The 25862-nt window shown below is 49.2% G+C and overlaps 2 protein-coding genes across 7 annotated transcripts in view; one reads left to right on the forward strand and one right to left on the reverse strand.

Annotated features, from left to right (window-relative positions):
* The first annotated feature begins 215 nt into the window (after window positions 1–215).
* On the forward strand, window positions 216–9911 carry CERS2 (ceramide synthase 2). Of its 2 annotated transcripts, none has more exons than XM_054474584.2 (11): window positions 216–477; window positions 6013–6186; window positions 6592–6709; window positions 6903–7021; window positions 7230–7287; window positions 7393–7443; window positions 7623–7715; window positions 7905–8033; window positions 8243–8349; window positions 8476–8629; window positions 8817–9911. In XM_054474584.2, exons 2-11 carry the CDS (start codon window positions 6014–6016, stop codon window positions 8955–8957), a joined length of 1143 nt encoding a protein of 380 aa, XP_054330559.1. In that variant the 5' UTR covers window positions 216–477; window position 6013; the 3' UTR covers window positions 8958–9911. The 2 variants fall into 2 exon arrangements, with proteins under 2 accessions (XP_054330559.1, XP_063519682.1); XM_063663612.1 differs by lacking the exon at window positions 216–477 and adding an exon at window positions 634–778.
* Window positions 9912–10362: 451 nt separating this feature from the next.
* Window positions 10363–25862, reverse strand: part of SETDB1 (SET domain bifurcated histone lysine methyltransferase 1) — a 37774-nt gene continuing 22274 nt past the window's right edge. For 3 of the 5 annotated variants that reach the window (XM_054474581.2, XM_054474579.2, XM_063663594.1), the window contains exons 11-22: window positions 25410–25566; window positions 25162–25320; window positions 23586–24218; window positions 23195–23311; window positions 15711–15880; window positions 13890–14518; window positions 12924–12952; window positions 12365–12497; window positions 11945–12110; window positions 11362–11573; window positions 11017–11105; window positions 10363–10853 (exon numbers count right to left, since the gene is read on the reverse strand). In XM_054474581.2, coding sequence (XP_054330556.1) covers window positions 10736–10853; window positions 11017–11105; window positions 11362–11573; window positions 11945–12110; window positions 12365–12497; window positions 12924–12952; window positions 13890–14518; window positions 15711–15880; window positions 23195–23311; window positions 23586–24218; window positions 25162–25320; window positions 25410–25566 — 2612 coding nt within the window. In that variant the 3' untranslated portion in view covers window positions 10363–10735. The remainder of the gene's footprint in view (window positions 10854–11016; window positions 11106–11361; window positions 11574–11944; window positions 12111–12364; window positions 12498–12923; window positions 12953–13889; window positions 14519–15710; window positions 15881–23194; window positions 23312–23585; window positions 24219–25161; window positions 25321–25409; window positions 25567–25862) is intronic. The other 2 variants (XM_054474583.2, XM_063663596.1) reach the window with 1 other exon arrangement.

The following is a 25862-nucleotide window of genomic DNA, read 5'->3' on the forward strand; positions in this document are numbered from 1 at the left end:
AGGAGCCCGCACCCGCCTCCCCACGTCGGGGGCTTCTCTAGCGCAAGGTGACGGGCGTGGACGCGGCTGCGGGGCCGGGAGCGGAGGGCCTGGGGTCCGGGCTCGGAGGGCTGGGGTCCGGGCTCGGAGGGCTGGGGTCCGGGCTCCCGCGACGGGGCGAAGGGGCAGCCGCAGCGCAGAGGCCCGCCCCGCCCTCCCCTCCCGTCCACGCCCAGCCTCCCGGCCCTTGGGCTGCTCGCGGCCTTTCTTTCCCGGCTGGGCTCGGGCTCAGCTCGACTGGGCTCGGCGGGTGGCGGCGGCGGCGGCGGCGGCGGCGGCGGCGGGCAGAGGAGGTTGGGCGAGGGCGGGCGCGGGCCGGCGGGCGGGCGGAAGAGGTAGGAGAGGCGCAGGGAGCCAGGCCTCGGGGCCTCGGAGCAGCCACCCGAGCAGACGGAGCACACGGAGCAGCGGCCCCGGCCCCGCCAGCGCTGCCGCCGAGTGAGTCGGGGCCCCCGCCCGGCGCCCGAGCGCCCCGCGCGGGGGTGGGAAGGGGCTGCGGAAAAGTTGGGAGCCCCGGGGGCCGCTTTGTGGCGGGGCCGCGGAGGGGCCGGGCTGGGAAGGCCGCGGGGCCGGGGCCGGGGCCGGGGGCGGGGTGGGGTGGGGGCGCTGCGGGCGCTCATGGCGGCGGCCGGGGAAGGCGGGCGCAGCGCCTCAAGGGAGCGGCCGGGGCCGGCGGGCCTGGCGCCGCGGTAACCGCGGCAGCGCCGCCCTAAGCCGGGGAAGCTCTCCCGGGCAACAGGTAGGGCGGAAGAGGGGGACGCGGGGGCTGCGGGCGACTGGGCCGAGCCGCGGGCGCCCCTTTGTTGGGGAGTGGAGGAGCTTGGTGACCATTGGCGCGAGAGCCTCCACCCTGGCAGCGGCCCGCGGGGTTGTCCTAGCCGGGACGCGTCCTGTGGCTCGGGTGAGAGGAGAGGGGAGGGCCCTGCCCCGTTTTCTTCCTACCGGCCCACTGTGCCCACCTCGCAGGCGAGGTCAGAGCTTCCATGTGCTTAACGGGAAACAGGAAGGAGCGGCCCGGAGCGCCTGCCCCGGCCCGGTAGGGCTGAGGCATACCGTTATGAGGTGTGGATGGCTGGCAAGGGAGCTCCTGGTGGAACTGGCTTTCTGGGCCGTAGCTTGTTAATCACTAGAGGCCCGTGGCAAGTGGGTTGACTGCAGGTGTAGAGCACTCATCTTTAGCCTGCAGTTGGAGTCTCTTTCTCCCTAAGCCTAGCTCCTGGCATCAAAACCTGGTTTCTGTCACCTGAGTTGCCAGGCCCAGGTTCAGGGGGTTCTGAGGATCGTGGCGAATGCAGTGAGCCCCTATTCCTGGAGAACTGAGTCTGAGCAGGCCTCCAGCAGGCAGTTACCCCCGTATCTGTGCTGGGGCAGGGGTGGGTGGCGGTTGCTGCCGCATACTGGAGTCGGGGTGACCGCACCTGGGTGTGAGTGGCTGCACATGTAAAGGGGCTCCTAAGGGTAAGGACTTGCCTGCAGCCCTGTCCCTGAGGACCTGGCCCTGACCATACCGTGATCTGCACAGTCTCTGTTCCAGAGAGAGATCCTTTTCTCCCCTGGTCCCCCGCTCCCCTCACTGGGGCCTCTGGCCAGATTTTCCCCTGGGAGGAAGGGCCTCCTTTTTCCCCTGTCACTGGCCACAGGCTGGCTGATCCCTCACTGTGTCCTTCAACACCGCCCCAGCTGTCTCTCAAACCCACCGGCCTCTCCCTGCTCCTGGGGCCATAGTCTCATGCAGTGTTTGGGTCTGTGGAGGCCTTTGGTGGGACTTTCCAGACAAGCTGTAGGCCAGATGAGGCTGAGGACTACTGTTCTGACTGCCTCTCACCCACCTCTTTTTTTACAGTCTGGCTTATTTTGAGGCCTATCCTGCAGCCTGGAGGGATAACACACCTCTCCTTGGCTCCATCCATGGCTTGTAGACTTCTGGTTCATGACCTGCTTCTGTTGCCTGAAAGTTTTCAACAAGGAAGACTATTCAGGACTTCTTCAGTGGAAGCAGGGAGCCCGTGGGACCTTTGTCACTCCTCCCTTGTCAACAACTCCTTTCTATTTTCCTCAGTTATTCCTGCAAACTATGAGAGCCAGTCAGACTGACCACCTGGAGTCTGAGAGAATTCCTTCCTCTCAGGCCCAAACTTCTGCCCTCTCAGCCCTTTGGATCTACAAACTCCCATGGGGACCCTCTGCTCCTTTCATCCACCTGGAGGGGTCTTGTGGGGGTGTCAGTCAGTTGGGGCAAAGATTGGGGCTGGACAGAGTCCTGCTCAGGTTCCTGCTAATCCAATGCCAGTTAAATCCCTGCTCTTCTGGCCCCTCTCCAGACTGTGCCTCAGAAAGTGGCATCTGTGCCTCCAAGGCAGGTGTGTGTGAGAGAGAGTGTAGACAGATACTGTGTCTCTTCATGTGTATGGGGGAGTGAAGTCTGGGTACAAAAGTGTTTGTAGATGTGATTTTCTCCACAAGAAGTCAAGTAACTGCCCTGAAGGCCCAGGGGGCCTGGAAAAACAGGGTTGTCTCCTTACCGTGTGTACACTTCACCTTTTCTTGCTCCAGCCTCTTGTTTATGGGGTCTTGCTTGGATCTGTGTGCTGGTGCTAAGAGGCCTCCGCAGTACTGCCACAGGGACCCAACTCTTTGGTTCTGTGGGGATGTGTAAGTGAGGCCGGCCAGGCCTCAGCTGTCCTCCCCTTCCCTCATGTTGAGTCAGAGGTCCTGACCCTGCTGAATCTGGGGCCTCCCTGCTGGGGAGATGGGGGTAGTGCCTCTCTGCTAATGGAGGTGCAGGACCACCAGGGAGGGCTGTGGTCATGGGAAGCCTGCAACCTTGGTGTAAAAGCCCCCATTAATCTGCATTTCCCAAGTCTTCCACTCTCCCTGCTTGAAGTGGAAGAGGACAGGCGCTATCTCATCTTGGGGATAATGAAGTTGCACTGCCCAGGTGTCTGTCCTTGACCATGCTCTAGTGCCTACTTTGCTTGCCCCCCACCCCGGCCCCCCACCCCCTGCTTTGCAGACATGAGACATTCCTGGGCCCCAGGAGTCCAGAAGGGGCTCCACCCTCCCTCTGCGACTCCAGCCTGCCGCCTGACTAGAGAAACATCCCTGCCAGTTTTCACAGACCTGGCTGGGGATGGGATCTGAAGTCTAGGACTGCTGGGGCAACATGGTACCTTTGGCTATACATTTTCCTGGAGAAGTTGGGCTCCAAGAGACATCAGTCAGGTGACTGGGTCAGGCTGATTTCTTGCTTCCAAACAGGCTGAGCAAAAAAGTGGGAAGAGGGGGCCGTGTGCACACATCAAGGTGTTCCGCATTGTCCCTTCTCTGCATTTTCTACCCTTGTCCCTTCTTTATTCAATTTTCTACAACTTTTCTCTAGGAAAAAAGTGTGTGTTTGTGTGGGGAAAGTTCCACTATGGATAATTACATTTAATTTTGTTCAGTTCAGAAGGCTTCCATCTGTTTAATTAAATATTTATTCTGGCTGAGGTGGAGGGGGCAGGGGCAGTGTCTGGAATGTGTGTGTGTGATTTGGGGGAGGAGGAGGGGAGAAGGTGGAGCTGAAGCTCCTTTACTGGCAGTGCTGACCTCTGATTTCATCCGAGAGAGCAGTGACCAGGAGTGGGGACAAGGGGGTAAAGTCCTTGAGCTGGAATACTGACCCGTGACAGGCTGAGGGATTTCGCAAGGGCTTCAGTGGTGGGTGGGGGTGGAGCAGGAGCTGTCAGAGCAGCAGCAGGACCAGCCCAGCCCAGCTGTGGTCTCAGGCTCTGTCTTCAGTCAGTGGCACCAACTAGTCTCCAGGTCACTGTGGATAACAACCTCACCACTCTTTTCTTCCTGTCTCTGCTTTCACTTTCTGGGCCAGCCTAAATCCCACCGCCTCATCTCCTTCCCAGGAGGAGAACAAGGGGTGGGGAGCCTGGAAAAGACTGTCATGGTCATCCTGCTGCGGCTTCTTGCTGAGTCCTAGGATTGCCAGGTGTTGTGCTGCACTCAGCATCCCTGGCTCTCCTGGACCATCTTGCCGTTCCTCTCAGCTCCAAGCAGCTGCTCTTCCCTCATGAGCCACACACAGACCGTTCCCTCCCTCCTCTGGGTATCCAAGTGGTCACTCCCACCATGTTGTTCCTCTTTCAGTTGGGGGAGGAGGTTTACATAGCGGCTCTTTCCTAGACTGAGAGGGTATGAGTGTTCCCTTGCAGACTGGGATTCTGTTTTCTGGATGAGCATTTATACGAAATAGCTCTGACCAGGCACGGTGGCTCATGCCTGTAATCCCAGCACTTTGGGAGCCAAGGCCGGCAGGTTGCTTGAGCCCAGGAGTTCAAGACCAGTTTGGGCAACATGGCAAAACCTTGTTTCTACCAAAAAAAAAAAAATTTTTTTTTCAAAAATTAGCCAGATGTGGTGCATGCTACTCGGTAGTGCATGCTACTCATAGCCCCAGCCACTCGGGAGGCTGAGGCAGGAGGGGAGGATGGCTTGAACCTGGGAGGTGGAGGTTGCAGTGAGCTGTGATTGTACCACTGCACTCCAGCTTGGGTGACAGAGGAAGACCCTCTCTCAAAAGAAAATAAAAGAATAGCTCTTAATTCCATCAGATGTATTGGTCCGCTCTCTTGGTTCCCTGCCCCACAATCCCTGACTCTTTGCAGCCCTACCTTCACTTTTCTTTCTGAAGAGTTATACATAGGGTCCTTCTGCCTTATGTGTAGGAACTAGATGGCTTGGCATGGAGTGTCAAATTTGTGTGCAGTAGTTCGATGTCCAGTGATTGTGGAGCTCAGCATCATTTGGGGACATAATTTTGCTTTACCTTGGCTTTTTTTTTTGAGACGGAGTCTCACTCTGTTACCCAGGCCGGAGTGCAGTGGCAAGAGCACGGCTCACTGCAACCATCGCCTCCCAGGCTCAAGTGATCCTCCCACCTCAGCCTCCTGAGTAGTTGGGATTACAGGCGTGTGCCACCACACTCAGCTAATTTTTGTATTTTTTGTAGAGATGGGGTTTCACTGTGTTGCCCAGGCTGGTCTCAAACTCCTGAGCTCAAGTGATCAGCCTGCCTTGGTCTCTCAAAGTGCTGGGATTACAGGCGTGAGCCACTGCCCAGCCTACCCTGTCTCTTAATTTTTCTTTAGGGACCTGCTACTTAGATGGGTTGTAGGTTGTAGGGAAGGGGAAGAAGGGTTTGCCTCAGCCCTGCAATGTTTTGGGGCACCCCCCGGAAGCTTTCAGCTGAGTTGGCTTGGAGGCTCGAGGAAGTGGCCATAGTGTGGGGGGATAAGGGAGGGACTTTACTCAGATTGTTGGCTACAGCTTCTAGGGCCAGGTCCTGCCTGTCTTCCAGGTTAAGATAGCAAAATGACAAGACCCCCAAGGTTCTTCCCCTACCCCCCGAAATCAGAGGTTGTAAGGACCCCAAGTTTCTTAATTCCAGGGAATCACGTCTGCAGGTCGCTGTAGACAATAAATGCTTTTTTTTTTTTTGAGCCAGAGTCTCGCTCTGTCACCTAGGCTGGAGTCCAATGGCGCGATTTCGGCTCACTGCAACCTCTGCCTCCTGAGTTCAAGCGATTCTCCTGCCTCAGCCTCCCGAGTAGCTGGGACTATAGGCGCCTGCCACCACACCCAGCTAGTTTTTTGTATTTTTAGTAGAGATGAGGTTTCGCCATGTTGGCCGGGCTGGTCTTGAACTCCTGACCTCGTGATCTGCCAGCCTCAGCCTCCCAAAGTTCAGGGACCACAGGCATGAGCCACCACGGCCGGCCTAACAGTAAATGTTAAAACTGGAAAGCCACCGTATTACAAATGAGGAAACTGATTTGCCCAAGGCTACATAGCCAGGATAGGGATCTAGAGTTCGACTCTCTGCCCCCTTCTCCTTTTGATACATCCTGAAAACTTTTATTCATCTATCTCTTCCTCCATAGCTACTCCCTCTTGATGCCTTCCCTTTTGCCCCTCACTCAGGATGCTCCAGACCTTGTATGATTACTTCTGGTGGGAACGTCTGTGGCTCCCTGTGAACTTGACCTGGGCCGATCTAGAAGACCGAGATGGACGTGTCTATGCCAAAGCCTCAGATCTCTATATCACGCTGCCCCTGGCCTTGCTCTTCCTCATCGTTCGATACTTCTTTGAGCTGTAAGCATGCCAACCTACCCTCATGCCTTCCCCTGTTGCCAGTTGCAGTTTCTTGGACTTCAAGTTTGTTCCCTGCTGTTTAATTAGCCCTAGACCCTGATGTTCTGGCTACTCAGGTTCCTGTCCACTGTGCACCCCCTCCCCTGAAGGCACCATTGTCTTCCTGAAGGCTCAGCACCCCCAGGCCCTTTCCATCAATGGTTATTTGTTCTCACCCTCCACCCGCCACCCGCCTGGCCACTAGTGAACACACAGGCAGCTTTGTCAGCTGTGGGCAGCCCTGGAGGCTAGAGAAAAGGGGGTTGCCAGGAAGCTGGGGAAACTGAGGCCAGGGTAAACTTGCCTTAGCTTGTAGCCCTTTCCCTTCCCAGCAAGCTGGATACCTTACTCATATCCCTTCCCCAGGTACGTGGCTACACCACTGGCTGCCCTCTTGAACATAAAGGAGAAAACTCGGCTGCGGGCACCTCCCAATGCCACCTTGGAACATTTCTACCTGACCAGTGGCAAGCAGCCCAAGCAGGTATGAGCCACATGCTGCTCTGGCTCTGGGAATCACTGAGTTTGGTGGTGGGGGGACAGGGTTTGAATGTTAGCTCTGGCAGGTGAAGAGATGGGGAAGCAGTGGTGCTGACTGAGGTTGTTACTGGGAGAGGCTGGGGGTGCTGTTGAGTTCTGAAGGTAAACATAACAATGGGCTTCTTCACTGTGCCCAGGCGGAGGTAGAGCTTTTGTCCCGGCAGAGCGGGCTCTCTGGCCGCCAGGTAGAGCGTTGGTTCCGCCGCCGCCGCAACCAGGACCGGCCCAGTCTCCTCAAGAAGTTCCGAGAAGCCAGGTGGGGGAGGCTGGGGCAGGAGAAGCTGGGTGACAAGGAATATCCTGATGTGTCTTGCTGGGAGGGATAGGTGGTGGCTGTACACAGGGAGATGTGAGGAGGTGAATTCAGTTATTATTGGTATCTTGTGAGGGTATCTACAGGTATTCGGGGGCTGCTGGGGGACTGTGCTATCCTCTGACCTAGCCATTTCTGCTTCATCTGCCAGCTGGAGATTCACATTTTACCTGATTGCCTTCATTGCCGGCATGGCCGTCATTGTGGATGTGAGTAGGGATTACTGGGAGGTGGGAGTAGGTTCTCTGGCAAGGTCAGGTGAGGCCATGGAATTTGGGTTCCTCCTCTTTTAACTTCTCACCATCTCTCTGCAGAAACCCTGGTTCTATGACATGAAGAAAGTTTGGGAGGGATATCCCATACAGGTATGAGTCCTGCTTCCTCATGTGGGGGTGGACTAAGATACACCCTAGTGAAGAGACGGTTTGTGGAATCCATGGCAGAGGGATTAGAGTGATGGAATGAAGAACCTCAGGGGCTAGGGGGTTTGTGGAGTGGGGACACCCTTGGGGCTGGTTGCTCTTACCTCTCTCTCCTCTCCCAGAGCACTGTCCCTTCCCAGTATTGGTACTACATGATTGAACTTTCCTTCTACTGGTCCCTGCTCTTCAGCATTGCCTCTGATGTCAAGCGAAAGGTGGGTGAAGGGGTTGTGCAATTAAGCCTCAGAGCCAAAATGAGGCCCTGGGATGAACACCCTCTCTTTTGACTTCTGGGTACTCTGAATGGAGCTGTTGGTATATGGGGAACTAAAGGCAAGGGGGAAGAAGGCATAGTGAGAGCTGGGGAATAAAAAAAGGCCCTGGGGCCTGCATCATCTCTGCAGGATTTCAAGGAACAGATCATCCACCATGTGGCCACCATCATCCTCATCAGCTTTTCCTGGTTTGCCAATTACATCCGAGCTGGGACTCTAATCATGGCTCTGCATGACTCTTCTGATTACCTGCTGGAGGTCAGGCTTCCTCAAACCTAGAGACCCCAGTGCAGGTTCTTCTGTCCCTTTGGTTTTCTTTGGGAGGGAGGTGCGGGGTGGGAATTTGGAGGGTGACATTCCTGGGACCAAGGGGGAGGGCACAGTCAGTGCTCCTAACTGGGGTGTACATATGAATGTACTCGAGGGAGTCAGCAGCCCATGATGATGGATGGGGCCTCTCTATGCAGTCAGCCAAGATGTTTAACTATGCGGGATGGAAGAACACCTGCAACAACATCTTCATCATCTTCGCCATTGTTTTCATCATCACCCGACTGGTCATCCTGCCCTTCTGGTGAGTAGGCAGCCAGGCTACACTCCTGTTCTGAAGAAATCAGGAGCCTTGCCTTTCTTCCCCTCCTGTATCTCCCCAGTGTCTTACCTGCTCTTGTCCACGTTCTCTCTCTCCTTGAATCCTCAGGATCCTGCATTGCACCCTGGTGTACCCACTGGAGCTCTATCCTGCCTTCTTTGGCTATTACTTCTTCAATTCCATGATGGGAGTTCTACAGCTGTTGCATATCTTCTGGGCCTACCTCATTTTGCGCATGGCCCACAAGTTCATAACTGGAAAGGTGAAGCCCTGTCCCCATTGTGTAGGCCTTACTACTCTCTACAACTTCCTGAATTCCCATCTTGCCAGCAACTCTCTAAAAAACTAGTGTGGAGCCCTGGGTATAACAGGAACAAGCCCTCAGAGAGAAGCAGTACTTAGGGGTTTGAGGATCTCATGTAATAACCCTTCTTGTCCCTTTTCCACAGCTGGTAGAAGATGAACGCAGTGACCGGGAAGAAACAGAGAGCTCAGAGGGGGAGGAGGCTGCAGCTGGGGGAGGAGCAAAGAGCCGGCCCCTAGCCAATGGCCACCCCATCCTCAATAACAACCATCGTAAGAATGACTGAACCATTATTCCAGCTGCCTCCCAGATTAATGCATAAAGCCAAGGAACTACCCCCCTCTCCGCGCTATAGGGTCACTTTAAGCTCTGGGGAAAAAGGAGAAAGCGAGAGGAGAATTCTCTGCATCCTCCCTCCTTGCTTGTCACCCAGTTGCCTTTAAACCAAATTCTGACCAGCCTGTCCCCAGGTAGGGGGACGTTGGTTATATTCTGTTAGAGGGGGATGGTCGTATTTTCCTCCCTATCCACCAAGTCATCCCTTCTACTGCTTTTGAGGCCCTCCCTCAGCTCTCTGTGGGTAGGGGTTACAATTCACATTCCTTATTCTGAGAATTTGGCCCTAGCTGTTTGCCTTTGACCCCCTGACCTCCAGAGCCAGGGTTGTGCCTTATTGTCCCATCTGTGGGCCTCATTCTGCCAAAGCTGGACCAAGGCTCACCTTTCTAAGCTCCCTAACTTGGGCCAGAAACCAAAGCTGAGCTTTTAACTTTTTCCCTCTATGACACGAATTGAGGGTAGGAGGGTGCACATAACCCTTACCCTACCTCTGCCAAAAAGCGGGGGCTGTACTGGGGACTGCTCGGATGATCTTTCTTAGTGCTACTTCTTTCAGCTGTCCCTGTAGCCACAGGTCTAAGATCTGACTGCCTCCTCCTTTCTCTGGCCTCTTCCCCTTCCCTCTTCTCTTCAGCTAGGCTAGCTGGTTTGGAGTAGAATGGCAACTAATTCTAATTTTTATTTATTAAATATTTGGGGTTTTGGTTTTAAAGCCAGAATTACGGCTAGCACCTAGCATTTCAGCAGAGGGACCATTTTAGACCAAAATGTACTGTTGATGGGTTTTTTTTTTAAATTAAAAGATTAAATAAAAAATATTAAATAAAACATGGCAATAAGTGTCAGACTATTAGGAATTGAGGAGGGGGATCAACTAAATAAACGAAGAAAGTCTTTCTTATGCCTTCCTTGCAGTTATGTAATATTTTCTTTTTTAAATTTCACATGCATGTAATTTCAGCACTTTGCGGGGCCAAGGAGGGTGGATCACCAGAGGTCAGGAGTTTGAGACCAGCCTGGCCAACATGGCGAAACCCCATCTCTACTAAAAATACAAACATTTAGCTGGGCGTGGTGGTGGGTGCCTGTAATCCCAGCTACTTAGGAGGCTGAGGCAGGAGAATCACTTGAACCCGGGAGGCGGAGGCTGCAGTAAGTCGAGATTGCGCCATTGCACTCCAGCCTGGGTGACAGAGCGAGACTCCACCTAAAAAAATTCACATGCAAGAAGCAAAGGTAGACAAGGTAGAAGATTAGTGACAGCAGCCCACAGGGGAGGATGGGGATAATACCTCACTGAAAGATCCAGAATTGGGAGTATCGGGCTGAGAGACAGAAACAAATTCACAATCTTAGTTTTATCATATTGTTAAAAGACTTTCAAGAAATAATACAAACTGGAGATAGTAGATACACAGGCTCCATTCTAAGAACAAAGTCTGTTAGAAGCAGGAACACTTGGACAAATATGGGATGGGAGGGATGTCAGGCCTAGGTTAGAGTGGTGATCTCTCCCCACCCTTTAGGGCCTTTGGAGGTGGAGAAGGGATCCTGCCTGCTAGCACCACATTGGAAGAGATCATCTGGTCCAGAACCCCCATTTCTATCTACTAGGAGCTGGGGGGAGTAGCTAGCCCAGAGACTTCGGGTCAGGGTTCAACAATCAGGAAGACCCAGTTCCTGAGGAAACGACAGTTCAAGAAGGGTTGGGAAGAAGGCTGTCCTCTAAAGAAGACGTCCTCTGCATTCAATGGCCCCACAGCAACAGAGCAGCTCCTTGCCTTCCACACTGCCCACCTCGTAGTTGTAGTCCCAAGTAAGTTCTGTCCCAGCCCGGATTCTTCTGAAGAGGAAGAAAAGGATGGTGTGTGGCAAAGACAGCAGATAACCTAGGCACTTGGGGTTACTGAATATGTAGGTGGAGTTGCATCATGAATGGAGGAGGGGCCCTTAGAACTTCAGTGGTCCTTGCCCCTCCCCAGTCATCCCCTTTCCTGACTCCTTACTTGCTGGCAAAGAAGGCCACCCAGGGGAAGCGAAGATCATGGGTATCCACGAAGACATTCTGGACAAACAGGTTGGGGCTGCAACTGTGCTGTAGGTTTAAGGACAGGATCAAATAAGAACCAGGGAAACTGAACCTGGCTTTGCAGGAAGAGTGAGAGTTGGAAGAAAAATGATGCCATCTGACCCTCCCCATTGTAACAGATGCTTTGAAAGAAAGCTACCTCTTTAAGATCCTTTGAGATCAAGAGTTTATAACAAGAAAAGGTGGGCTTAGAGAGTATGTTAAAAGAAATCTGAGGACCATGGGATAATCCAGCATCTAGAGGTAGGGAGAGGGGTCTCACATTGAGGTAGCGGCCCAGGTTGCCTTCAAGCTTGGCATCGATGATGTAGCAAGATTCCTCGCCATCGTAGAATTGGCGTGTGTTCTTACGAACAGGTGCGCTCTCCCCCTTGTCCACAGAAGCCATGTTGGTTGATTTAATTGCAATCCCATGGGTTGATTTAAGAGCAAAGCCTCGGGTTGATTTTACTGCCACTTGACGCTTCATTGGACCTGGACAGGAGGGAGAATGGGGTCAGGACCCATCCCAACTCATGAATGGACATTCTACCCCTATTTCTCTCCCAACATTGCAGCTGAGAAAGACCAATAAGCTGGAACTCAAAGATCCTAAGTAGCAGTTTTTTTTTCAAGCATAATTAGATCTGCTAGACAAAGGAGCTGAGGGGAAAGAGTAGCAAACTGGAAATGAGAGAGGATATGTCAAACAATAGTTTAGCTCGGAGTCAGAAAGCCCTCCCAGAGATGCTCCAATTCTTAGCATCTGAATTTTTACCCGCTACTTCTTTAGCTTCCTTAAAAAATGCTCTATCCCAAGTTTCTTACTATTTCTTCCCACCATTCCCAAAATTTTTCCAGGCTACCAGTCATGTTCTTCTTGTCCTCAAAGTCATCCCCTTCAGAGCCAGAGGAGATGGTCTGGATATCATCACTGTCAACCGCTGTAGCCGAAGTCTGACCAGCAGTGGGCTTTCGGCTGGTCCCACTTTCCCCCTCACTTTCTGTGCTGCTGGACAGTGTCAGGACATCCTGGGGAAGCAGGAGGGTAAGAAGTAAGAGAAGTAAATGGGAAGGGCTCCTTTAAGTCCTTGCTGTTACCCATGGTTTAGCAGGAAGGGGCGGTGGCAAGAGGAAGATTAGATGCTGGATGAAAGAAAATAAGGCAGGAAGTCAAGGCTAAAGAAGTAGGAGAAGACCTAACAGTAATTATAGTGAAGGACTTGATGAGGTGACAATGGCCCATTTTCCTTTATTAGACTCTGAATAAGCTTGAGGTGACTTACATCAGGGTTAGACTGAGCAGAAGCCATGAGTCTTCGGCTTTGATGCATACTAGTCTTACTAGGTGGGCGGCGAAGTCCTTCAGGCTTCACAGGAGAAGGATTGTAACCGTAATTTCGAGAGCTTTCAGTAACTCTAATGGGAGGGGAAGGAATGAGGCCAACAGGTTACTGGCTGTTTCTTAGGCTTCTAGCCTAGGTTTGAGAAGGCAGATTTGGAGACAGGTCAAGAAGACAGGCACTGGGCTGGACATGGTAGCTCATGGCTGTAATCCCAGCACTTTGGGAGGCTGAGGATCCCCTTTAGGAGCATCACTTGAGCCCAGGAGTTCAAGACCAGTCTGAGAAACATGGTGAAACCCTGAGTCTACAAAAAATAGAAAAACTAGCCAGGCATGGTGGTGCACACCTGTAGTCCCAGCTACTAGCGAGGCTGAGGTGGGAGAATCTCTTGAGCCTGGGAGGGGGAGGTTGCAATGAGCTGAGATTACGCCACTGCACTCCAGCCTGGGTGACAAAGCAAGACTCTGTCTCAAAACAAAAAAAAACAAAAGGCACTTACACTGACATCTTGTTTCGGTCGTCAGGGTCCTGGAAAAGAACAAGTGAAGGGTTAAATGCTTTCACAGCCTAAGGTAACAAGTCCAATAATCAGACTTCAAATGACCTCCACAGATAACATCAGCCAGTGACAGGTACACATTCTAAAGTGGGGTGGGTAAACCACTCTGCAACTTGACAGAAACCCTCACTACACTCCCTGGCTGGAGCCTTTAAGCCTTCTCAGTGATGGGGCTTAATGCTCACGGAAAACACCATGAGCAGGATTACGTCAACCAGTGACAGTTTCACCATCTGTAATGTGGAAAGCATCAACATCATCAAAGAGACACTTAAAATCAATTCTTGTTTCTCTACTTTAGTAGAAGGAAACAATGTGAATAACTTGAAACAGCATTTAACATTAAAAAAATCACTTATAAATCTTTCATTTTGGAATTAATGAGATACTTGTCCACCCTCTACCACCAGGCAAGTGGATTTTAAAATAATATTTTTTTTTTTTGAGACCGAGTCTCGTTCTGTCGCCCAGGCTGGAGTGCAGTGGTGCGATCTCGGCTCACTGCACCTCCACCCTCCAGGTTCAAGCGATTCTCCTGCCTCAGCCTCCCAAGTAGCTGGAAATACAGGCATGCGCCACCACGCCCGGCTAATTTTTGTATTTTTTAGTAGAGACGGGGTTTCACCATGTTGGCCAGGATGGTCTCCAACTCCTGAACTTCAAGTTATCCACCTGCCTCGGCCTCCCAAAGTGCTGGGATTACAGGCGTGAGCCACTGTGCCCGGCCAATAATTTGGTTCTTTAAACAAATGCTAGGAATGTGCTAGTTAGGGGGAGAGATAACGAGGTGGCCACAGAAATATCCATCAAGTAGAATAATCTACACGCAAAGACTCATGGTGAGACTGCATTGTTACTGCACCAAAGTTAAAGCCATAGCTCTCAGAGTGTTCTGCCACTGCTTACCTCTTTCTTGGCCTGTTTGATGTCTCCCTCATCCTTGATGCCTAGTCCTGAGGTGGAGGCCTTCTCAGCCTCCATTCGGCTTCCCCCAGCCCGGCCCTCCCCACCTTCATTAGTCTTGAAGGATGAATGGCTATCAGAGTCAGCAAAACCACCTTCACTGACACTATTGCAGCTCAACCATGAGGCCACCTTGTTCTTGGGTGTCTCTTCGGAGGAAGGTGGATTGCAGCCACCTACAGGGATTGAGGGAGGAACAGGAATATGTGGGGGTCCAAGATCTGGGGGATGGGAGTCCTTGGAAGTTGTCTCAGAGAGTCCGTTCTCTTTCTGGCCCCGGGTCTGCCTCCGGGTAGCATAGCTCCGCCACACTGAACTGGTGCTGAAGTCCTCATCTTTACAGAAGTTATCATCTGAGCTATCATCATTGGACTCTTCAGGGTCCTCTGTACCGCTGTTGCCATCTTCCTGGTCCTTCAAGTCTACACCACTGCTGTCAGAGGAACAGGGGGCATCACTCTCATATCCTTCTTTGAAGTTCTCCACGCTCTCGATATGGTCCAGATTTGCAAAGTACTCATCACCCATTTCCAGACCCTCCTTGTCTGCAAAGTCATCTGTCAGGATTTTGCCTGAGAATGAAGAGAATTAAAGGCCTTCTAGGGTTATGGGGACCTATTAGGTTTTTTTTTTTTTTTTTTTTTTTTCAGATGGAGTCTTGCTGTGTCACCCAGGCTGGAGTGCAGTGGCGCGATCTCGGCTCACTGCAACCTCTGCCTCCCGGGTTCAAGTGATTCTCCTGCCTTAGCCTCCTGAGTAGATGGGACTACAGGTGCACGCCACCATGCCTGGCTAATTTTTTTTGTACTTTTGGTAGAGACGGGGTTTCACCATGTTGGCCAGGTTGGTCTCGAACTCCTGACCTCAGGTGATCTGCCCACCTCAGCCTCTCACAGTGTTGGGATTACAGGTGTTAGCCACCGCACCCAGCCACGGGGACCTATTAGAAAGAATAAGGGCTATTCCATCAATACCTGCTCTACCAGCATGTAGTCAAAAAGCCTCCATTCTGGTCTCTCATTTCTGTTTTTTTTTTTGTTTTTGAGACAGAGTTTCACTTTTGTCACCCAGGCTGGAGTGCAGTGGCATGATCTCGGCTCACTGCAACCTCTGCCTCAAGGGTTCAAGCGATTCTCCTGCCTCAGCCTCCCAAGTAGCTGGGATTACAGGCGTCCACCACCACACCTGGCTAATTTTTGTATTTTTAGTAGAGACGGGGTTTCAACCATGTTGGCCAGGCTGGTCTCCAACTCCTGACCTCAGGTGATCCACCCACTTCGGCCTCCCAAAGTTTTGGGATTACAGGTATGAGCCTCCACGCCCGGCCCAATGTTTCTCTTTGATAATACCTCCCTTTGTATCTTAACTATGAAAGTATGGAGAACTTACTGTCATTTTAAATCTTGCCCTTTCTGTCTTTCCATTTCTTCTACTTTATTGAAACAGAGTACTGGGCTATGCTAAAAGATCTCTGGGTGTAGTGACGTGGGAGAAAATGATACACTGGACTCTCATGTCTGTTCTCTGAAATATCACCATGTCCAAAATTTCATCCCTTTTCATTCTCTTATTTGTGAAACACTTGTGTCCCTCTCTGGTCTAGCTAGACAGTACATCACTCATCACGTTCTTTGTAGAAGTCCCTGGCCTCCTCTTACTCCAGTTCACATGTCAAGCACTTTCTTCTTATGTTCAATTTGTCTCTGGTTCAATTCCCTACCATGTCCCAATCTCAGGAAACAACCCTTATATTTTATCACCAACCTGCATAAATACAGACAAAAGAGCCTTTGGCAATGTCATCCAAGCAGCGGATACCCCAGCCCTTGTTCTGTGTCTTGAATAGCTGTAGCCGAACTTGTAGTCCATGTTGCACCAACCGGTTTGTGCACATGTTTGGGTCACATTTGCAGCGTTTGTTACATTCATATACCCTGGGAGGAGGTTAGAATAAAATCAATCACGGTATGATCACTACAGCACAAAAAATCCATAAAACTATTATAATTCTTAAGCTATCATCATTTATAATGTGTTGTGGATAAAGATTAAAAATTAGGTAATGATCTAAGTGAGTGCATCTATTGAACTATGTATGCTCTTTGATTCATTTGGAAATATAGCCCAAAGAAAAAATTTAGAGGGTGGAGAAAGATTTATAAAAATGTCTATAGCAAGACAGCTCATAAAAGTGAATGCTAGAGTGCCTAACCCCTGGAGAAAAGCTAAGCAAACTATAATGGGAATACAGGTTACAGAGCCATTAAAATAAGCACTATATGGATGGTCAATTTGTAGAAGTAGATGCACAAAATAAAGACGTGAGAAATTCCTGGTGAGGTTTCTTACTAACAGCAGCAAAAAAAAAAAAATAATCATAATAATAAAAATAAATAAATGTGAGAAAAACAGAGGCCAACATAACAGATACGAAAGGGAATAAAGAGATAGGAGGAACTGTGACTAATGTTCATGGTAAAGTTGATTTTCATTCTTTCATTCAGTAAACATTTATTAAACACCAAGAGCTCTACTAAACACTGGAAACGTAACAATGAAAAAGGTCGTGCTGGGCGCGGTGGCTCATGCCTGTAATCCCAGCACTTTGGGAGGCCAAGGTGGGTAGATCACGAGGTCAGGAGATTGAGACCATCCTGGCTAACACAGTAAAACCCCGTCTCTAATAAAAATTAAAAAATTAGCCAGGTGTGGTGGCATGCGTCTGTAGTCCCAGCTACTTGGGAGGCTGAGGTAGGAGAATTCCTTGAACCTAGGAGGCGGAGGTTGCAGTGAGCTGAAATCGCGCCACTGCACTCCAATCTGGGCGACAGGGTGAGACTCTGTCTCAAAAACAAAAAAAAAAGAAAGAAGGTCATAATTTCTACCCTCAGGGAGCTAATTTTTTTTTTTTTTTTTTTTTTTTTTTGAGACAGAGTTTCGCTCTCGTTGCCCAGGCTGGAGTGCGATGGCGCAATCTCAGCTCACAACCTCCACCTCCCACGTTCAAGTGATTCTCCTGCCTCAGTCTCCCAAGTAGCTGAGATTACAGGCACGCGCCACCATGCCTTGCTAATTTTGTATTTTTAGTAGAGATGGAGTTTCTCCATGTTGATCAGGCTGGTCTCGAATTCCCGACCTCATGTGATCCGCCTGCCTTGGCGAACCAAAGTGCTGGGATTACAGGTGTGAGCCACCATGCCCGGCCCAGGGGAGCTCATATTCTATCTAATTTAAGAATTTGGGCCAGGCGCAGTGGCTCATGCCTGTAATCCCAGCTACTTAGGAGGCTGAGGTGAGAAGATCACTTGAGCCCACGAGTTCGAGGTTGCAGTGAGCTATGATCATACCACTGCGCTCCAGCCTGAATGACAAAGCAAGTCCACCCCATCTCTGAAAAAGAAAAAAATTTTAATTATTTTTAAACAACGATTAAAGGTAATCAGAGGGATCTAGCACATACCAACATTAAAGGAAGATAACACAGTTATACTAAGAAAACTAATTGTTTCAGGTAACAATGTTTTTGCTCTATTTGCTTTGCCCAGTGTTAGAATTTTACTTAATCCACCTGCTTCAGCCTCCCATTTTTTTTGAGTCATGGTCTTGCTCTGTCACCCAGACTATAGTGCAGCGGCACAAACACAGCTCACTGCAGCCTTGACCTCCTGGGCTCAAGTGATCCTCCTGCCTCGGTCTCCTAAGTAGCTGGGACCACAGCTGCATGCCACCATGCCCAGCTAATTTTTAAAACTTTTTTTGTAGAGACAAGGTCTCATCACATTGCCCAGGCAAGTCTGGAACTACTGAACTCAAGCCATCCTCCCACCACAGCCTCCCAAAGTGCTGGGATTACAGGTGTGAGCCATCATGTCTAGCTTTTTTTTCTAACTTTAAAAAAGATTATTTCCCATGTCAGTAATCCCAGCACTTTGGGAGCAAGACTCCATAGCAAAAAAAAAAAAGAGATTATTTCCCTGGTGGTCTAGTGGGTAGGGGGAAATAAAAGATTATTGAAACATAATATACACAGAGGAAAGTATACATAAGTCTACAGATCAATGAATTTTACAAACTCAGCACTCAGCATACCATGTAACCTGCACCAGATCAAGAAACAACTTTGTTAGGTCCCTTAAAACCCCACTGGGGACATGGGGGTGTTTATGTTAATATCCTCTGTTTACAGCTGATCAAAAAAGATCAGCTCAGTAGGGTCAGGGCTGGAATTTGAACTCAGGTGTCATCATTACCACATGAAACCTTTACAGTAGCTATACTGAGTATCATTCATTCATTCCACAAAATTTAAGTGGTTACTTTTTTTTTTTTTTTGAGGCAGAGTCTCACTCTGTCACCTAGGCCGGAGTGCAGTGGTGGGATCTTGGCTCACTGCAACCTCCACCTTGCGGGTTCAAGTGATTCTCCTGCCTCAGCCTCTGGAGTAGCTGGGATTACAGGCGCCTGCCACCGCACGTGGCTAATTTTTGTATTTTTAGTAGAGACGGGGTTTCAACATCTTGGCCAGGCTGATCTCGAATTCCTGACCTCGTAATCCACCTGCCTCGGCCTCCCAAAATGCTGGGATTACAGGCGTGAGCCACCGCGCCTGGCCTTTTTTTTTTTTTGAGACGAAGTCTCGTTCTGTCGCCCAGGCTGGAATGCAATGGTACAATCTCGGCTCACTGCAACCTCTGCCTCCCGGGTTCAACCAATTCTCCCATCTCAGCCTCCTGAGTAGCTGGCACTACAGGCATGCGCCACCATGCCTGGCTAATTTTTATACTTTATTAGTAGAGACAGGGTTTCACCATGTTGGCTAGGCTGGTCTCGAACTCCTGACCTCAAGTGATCTGCCCACCTTGGCCTCCCAAAGTGCTGGGATTACAGGCATCAGCCACTGCACCTGGCCTAAGTGATTACTATGTGCCAGGCATTGGGTAAACTGGTGATACAATGGTTAGCAAGACAAAGAGACAGATAAGATCCTTGCCCTCATGAAGGAGCTTATATTATAATGGAAAAGAAGAAAAACAAGTCAACAAAAGTTGTCATAAATGCTATAAAGAACACAAACATGGTGCTCAATGAGAGAATTAAGGGAGTAAAATGACCTAATTTTAAAGTGGTCAGGGAAGGTCTCTCTGAGGAGGTGACTTTACAGCTGAAAGCTCAAGGTTAAAGAAGATAGCCACACAAAGAAAAGTGGAAGGATGCCAAGAAGAAGGCACAGCATGTGCAAGTCTCCAGAGGCAGGCTGGAAAACACTGGTTGAACTGGATCCAGGAACTGAAAAATATCAGTGTGGTTGGAATGACTTTGGAGGGAGATAGGAAAGGGCCAGATATATAACCTAAGGTTAAGAGTCAGAATAAAATCCAAACAGCAGAGGGACTATATTATAGAGTTAAGCAGGGGAGTGATATATTATTTGTGATTATTTGAAAATATTTTTATGAAACATTTCAAACGTGTAAAAAAGATATCATCAACACTCATGTACCACCCAGCATTATCAAATCTAAACGCTATTGTTAGGTTCAAAATTTTGTTAATAATTAAAACATACACGATACAACAATGCAACTAAACAACTGTCTATTCCTTTGTTTAGTTTTTCAATGTTATCAGTACAAATTCATCCTATGATCTCCCCAGTAGTCTCGATCTCCTCTGAATGTATTCAGGCACCTCAGGTTTTCTGTTAAACCAATTTTCCTGAAGAAGTCGCTCCTACAGCATCTGACCTGCCCTTGCAGTGGCTCTTCTCTATGCCTAGTACACAGCTGTCAGCCTGGAAGCCTCTTTCACTGCACTGTCACCTGTCTTCCACTTTCCTGCCTTTCCCTCTCATTTTTGCAAATATTTCCAGAAACTTTCTGAGAAGGGGAATGATGAAAAACTCTGAGGTACTGTATGTCTAAAAAAAGTCTTTAGCCTACCGTAACACCAAATTGATAGTTTGCCCGAGTTTAAAATTCCAGGTTGTAAATAATTTTCCCTTAGAATTCTGAACAGATTCTTCAATTGCTATCTAGCTTCTAGTGTTACTTTCAGGGAAGGCTGAAGTCATTTCAAGTCTATTTTTTAACATGTTCTATTTCTCTTCTCTAGAAGCTTTTAGGATTTTTTTTTCCCTCAGTGTTCTGACATTTTATGATAATGTCTCTTAATGGGAACCTACCTTTATCCTTCATTATGTTGGGACCTAACTGGCCCTTTCAATTCAGAAACAAAGATCCTTCAATTATGGGTCACTTTCTGAATTATTTCACTGATGCTTTTCTCCTCCTTGTTCTGTTAATTATGTATCTTGATCACTAAGTTTATTAGTTCACATGTTTATATATACCAGTTTACCATGCTATACCCCACTCTTTTGTTGTCCTCCTCGTTTTAGAGATAAGAGTCATGCTCTGTCACCCCAGGCTAGAGTGTAGTGGCGTGATCATAGCTCACTGCAGCCTTGAACTACTGGGCTCAAGTGATCTTTCTGCCTCTGCCTCTCAAGTAGCTGGGACTACAGGCATGCACCTACCATGCCCGGCTAATTTTTAAAAAGTAATTTAGGCCGGGCACGGTGGCTCACGCCTGTAATCCCAGCACTTTGGGAGGCTGAGGCAGACGGATCATGAGGTCAGGAGACAGAGACCATCCTGGCTAACACGGTGAAACCCTCTCTCTACTAAAAATACAAAAAAGTAGTCAAGCGTGGTGGTGGGCGCCTGTAGTCCCAGCTTCTCGGGAGGCTGAGGCAGGAGAATGGCATGAACCCAGGAGGCGGAGCTTGCAGTGAGCTGAGATCACGCCACTGCACTCCAGCCTGGGCGACAGAGCAAGACTACATCTCAAAAAAAAAAAAAAAAAAAAAAAATTTTTTTAAAGTTTTTAAATTATTTATTTTTTTTGAGACAGAGTCTTGTTGTGTTGTCCAGGCTGGAGTGCAGTGGTGCAATCTCGGCTTACTGTAACCTCTGCCTCTGCCTCCCAGGTTCAAGTGATTCTCTTGCCTCAGCCTCCCAAATAGCTGAGATTACAGGCGTGCACAATCAAGCCCGGCTAATTTTTGTATTTTTAGTACAGATGGAGTTTCACCATGTTGGCCAGGCTGGTCTTGAACTCCTGACCTCAGGTGATCCACCCACCTTGGCCTCCCAAAGTGTTGGGATTACAGGCATGAGCCACTGCGCCTGGCCAACAATTTTTTTTTTTTTTTGAGATGGAATTTTGCTCTTCTTGCCCAGGCTAGAGTGCAATGGTGTGGTCTTGGCTCACTGCAACCTCTGCCTCCTGGGTCCAAGTGATTCTCCTGTCTCAGCCTCCCAAGTAGCTGGGATTACAGGTGCTCACCACCATCCCTGGCTAGCTTTTGTATTTTTAGTAGAGATGGGGTTTCACCATATTGGCCAGGCTGGTCTTGAACTCCTGACCTCAAGCGATCTGCCCGCCTCAGCCTCACAAAGTGCTGGGATTACAGGCGTAAGCCACCACGCCCAGCCCCAACAATTTTTTTTTAGACACAGGGTCTTACTATGTTGCCCAGCCTGGTCTCAAACTCCAGGCCTCAAGTAATCTTTCGGCCTCACCCTCCTCAGTAGCTGTCCTCAACCTCATGCTGGTTCCACCTCCTCTGCTCAACCTTTAAATGTTGGGGCATCCAGGGCTTACTCCTGAGCCGCCTTCTCTATTATCAACATTGTCTCTAGATGAACTCATTCAGGCTTTAAATATTCCTGTGCTGATGATTCCTAAATTTTTATATCCCACTCTCTCCAGAAATCCCAGTGTCTTTCTTGACATTTCTACTTGGATTGCCTGACAGGCATTTCAAACTTTTTGTTTTGTTTTGTGTTGTTTTGTTTTGAGACTGAGTTTCACTCTTGTTGCCCAGGCTGGAGTGTAATGGCGCGATCTTGGCTCACCACAACCTCCGCCTTCCAGATTCAAGCGATTCTCCTGCCTCAGCCTCCCGAGTAGCTGAGGTTACAGGCATGCGCCACCATGCCCGGCTAAGTTTTTTTTTTGTATTCTTAGTAGAGACACGGTTTCTCCCATGTTGGTCAGGCTGGTCTCGAACTCCTGATCTCATGTGATCTGCCTGCCTCAGCCTCACAAAGTGCTGGGATTACAGGCGTGAGCCACCGTGCCTGGCGGCATTTCAAACTTAACATGGCCAAAACAAAAACTGAATTTCACTCAAACCTACTACTCCTTTGGTCTTCCATCTCAGTAAAAAGCACCAACAACCACTTAGATGCTCAAGCCAAAAATTTAGGAATTGTCCTTGATTCTACTCTTTCCCCCCACTCCACAATCTATCCAATTCTGTAGCTCTACCTATGAATGCATCCCAAATCTATCCTTCTTACCTCTACTATCACCTCCATTCTATTGCAAGTCATAGCTGCAACCATGTCTCTCTCTGCTATACTTCTGTAACGATCTCCTAATTGGTCTTCCAAAATCTACTTTTGCCATCCTAAGACCTATGATTTACAAAGAAGCCAGAGTAATCTGAAAAAGGCAGGTCACATCACTTGGCTGCTTAAAATCCCCTAAGAGCACCATGAATTTGATTCTAACTTTTTTTTTTAAGGCAGAATCTCGCTCTTGTCACCCAGGCTGAAGTGCAGTGGCACGATCTTGGCTCACTGCAACCTCTGCCTCCTGGGTTCAAGCGATTCTCCTGCCTCAGCCTCCCGAGTAGCTGGGACTGCAGGCACCTGCCACCACCCCCGGCTAATTTTTGTATTTTTAGTAGAGACAGGGTTTCACCATGTTGGCCAGGCTGGTCTCAAACTCCTGACCTCAGGGGATCCACCCACCTCGGCCTCCGGAAGTGCTGGGATTACAGGTGTGAGCCACTGCGCCAGCCTGATTCTAACTTCTTTCATTCTGGTTTACAAAGCCCTAGGTCCCTGCCTACTTCTCCTCTCTGAACACATTTCACTTACAAGTGTAAATCACAATCTGTTAAGACATTCATTTAGCTATGAAATTAAGATAATCTTTTTTTGCAACAGAAAATTGCTAGATACTATTCAATCATTCTAGGTCTTCATTTCAAGGAAAGTCCAAGAAAAAAATGTGTTTTGGAAGTCACGAAATAAGATCTAATTAATAAAATGCCTCATCTGGTATTCTATTTTTGGTTCCAATTTTTAGATTTCTGATGATTTCTATAAGCACAGAAAAACAAGAACATGCTCCTCAGTCTCTCTGAGGTATCGTGCCATTCCTTGACCACTTACCCTGTGGGTAGACACTCTTCTAGTCTCTTGTACTGGTAGCCAGAGTTAGGGTTGATTTGGCCTCCTGGGGTACAGGCTGTAGCCTGGATAGTTAGTTGATGGCAGGCACACTTGGACCTATATGACAGAGGGAAATAAAGGAAAGGAGCGGGGGGATCAGAGAACAAAAATAACACAATACACATGTACCCAAGGTTGCTCAGTGTGGCCATGTCAGACTCCAGCCTCCCTACCTCATAGCTTTCATGGAGGCCTTATAGCAGGAGTTCCAGGTGAGGGAGGAGGTAAAGGAAGATGGGGAAAGCAGTACAGATACAAGGCAAAGGAAGAGGTGAAAAGGACACCATAACAAAGTTGGAAGCAGGGGCAGTAATTCCCCCCACCAACTCACTTGTCCCGACACCCATCCTTGCAGTCACAGCCAACCAGAAATTCAGGGCCTGTGTTAATGAAAACACCCTTGCCCGGGATACGTTCCTTGCTGTAGGCCACCTGGGGTGGAGGGGTTGTGTCAATCTCATTGACACAGGATAGGGGAACATCTTCCTTCCCATAAGTGATGTCCAAAATATAGTAAAAAGGCTTATAGGGCTGAAACTTTCGGTCCACAAGAACATATGGATCCAAACAGAACATCTCCAGGAAGAGGAAGTCACAACCAGTCTCGAAAAGGTAGCGTTCTATTTCCTGCATTGTCCGAAGGCAGAGACCACAAGGTGTCTTATAGATAACATGAAAGCCCATCTTGCGGTTAACTCGACGCCGGGCTGTCATCCGCCGGAAGTCATATAGTAATGGGACCAGCAGAGGGTTCTTGCCCCGGTACTGCTCATTCCTCATAGGTCTGACTCGAGACAGACAGGTATAGCTGCAGACATGAGGTAAGTAGAAAAGCTTCTCCATGGGAGCACGGTAGGAGGGCTCTGCTGGGGCCCGCTCCAGCATGCCATGGAAGGCTGGGGGTGCTGGAGGGGCTGGGAGTGCTGAGGGTGCTGGGGCAGAGGCTGTGGAGCCTAAAGGTGATCTGCAAATGAGATGCAAGCAATCAGATCAGAAGGCAACAGGACCTCTGTTGTATAATTAACCCTCCAGGTAGCTAAGCCATTTCTCTCATCTTTTCAAACAGCTGTGCTCCTGAAACTAAAGATGATTCAAGAAAGATCTTCCCTTGCCCTACCAAACCTGGACAATGAAACTCCCTGGTTACTCTTCACTGACTGATAACATCTCTATTTCTCTCTTTTTTTTTTTGAGACAGTTTCGCTCTTTTTGCCCAGGCTGGAGTACAATGGCACGATCTCGGCTCACCACAACCTCCGCCTCCTGGGTTCAAGCGATTCTCCTGCCTCGGCCTGCTGAGGAGCTGGGATTACAGGCATGCGCCACCACACCTGGCTAATTCTGTATTTTTTAGTAGAGACAGGGTTTCTCCATGTTGGCCAGGCTGGTCTCGAACTCCCGACCTCAGGTGATCTACCCGCCTCGGCCTCCCAAAGTGCTGGGATTACAGGCGTGAGCCACCACGCCCGGCCTAACATCTCTAATTCAACAGTATACCTTTTCCTAAAATGTATTTGCCTGTGAATTATGGAAGCAGAGTCCAGTCTTCTACCAATGTTTTTTTGTCTGCTGTGTGTTCCAGAAATGTCTTTACTAACTCCCAGGATTCAAAGAAAGAGGCTGTGGTGTTTCCTTTCTGTGTTAGCAATGATGGCACCACGTTCAACAAGAAGTTTTAACAAATGGCTTTCTGATTATACCATATTTCCAAGCACCCAGCTTCCAATTCAATTATTCTTATTCTTACTTTCTATTTCTTAGAAACTTCTATGGGTAAAGCTTCCTTTTCAAGTCCAAACTCCTCACCATCAGAACCTTAAACTAAGCCCTTCAGAGCCAAGGAACTTTCCCCTACACAGTGACCACTCATTGCTATCCTGCCTACAGAGAGCCTCAGATTTTCTCACCTATATGTCTGGTTGATCCCAGGTTTCCCACCAGAGACATTTTCACTGAGTGCAGGAGATGTAGGGGAGGAATGACCAGAGCCCACAGATCCTGGTCGAAAGGACGTGCTCTTTTTGGCTACCTGCTTCCGTGACTGGGCAAGCTGGCTTTCCAAGCTTCTAGAAGATTAGAGAAGAGGGCATATAGTAAGGGATGTGGAAAATATAATATGAAAGAAACTGAAGAAAAAAGAAAGAATAACACTCACTCACTGTCACCTGCTTGGGGGGACAGAGGTGGAGCAGGTAGGAAAGGTGGGGCAGGTGGAGCTGTAGGCTGTGGGGGTTCCACTGGCTTGAACTGGGTTCCAGTACCGGTCAGATCCTGTGTGTATTGGACAACAGGGCCTTTGCTCCTCACAGCACCTATAGGAAAAAGGAAATTGAGCACTGAGAAGATGACAGCTATGATGCTTGTATTCAGTCACACATCTGATCCTTAACTTATACAATATAAAAAGGCAGCAATGGCTGGGTGCGGTGGCTCTTGCCTGTAATCCCAGCAGTTTGGGAGGCTGAAGTGGGCAGGTTGCTTGAGGTCATGAGTTTGAGACCAGCCTGGCTAACATGGTGAAACCCCGTCTCTACTAAAAATACAAAAATTAGATGGGCATGGTGGTGCACATCTGTAATTCCAGCTGCTCGGAAGGAGCAGGACAATC

Source organism: Pongo pygmaeus, chromosome 1, assembly GCF_028885625.2.
Source record: "Pongo pygmaeus isolate AG05252 chromosome 1, NHGRI_mPonPyg2-v2.0_pri, whole genome shotgun sequence".
Lineage (NCBI taxonomy): Eukaryota > Metazoa > Chordata > Mammalia > Primates > Hominidae > Pongo > Pongo pygmaeus.

Coding starts and splice junctions, on each gene's coding strand:
- CERS2 (XM_054474584.2), top strand. CDS start 6,014: ATGCTCCAGACCTTGTATGATTACTTCTGGTGGGAACGTCTGTGGCTC. Junction 6,187..6,591: donor GTTCGATACTTCTTTGAGCT/GTAAGCATGCCA, acceptor TCCCTTCCCCAG/GTACGTGGCTACACCACTGG. Junction 8,630..8,816: donor ACAAGTTCATAACTGGAAAG/GTGAAGCCCTGT, acceptor CCTTTTCCACAG/CTGGTAGAAGATGAACGCAG.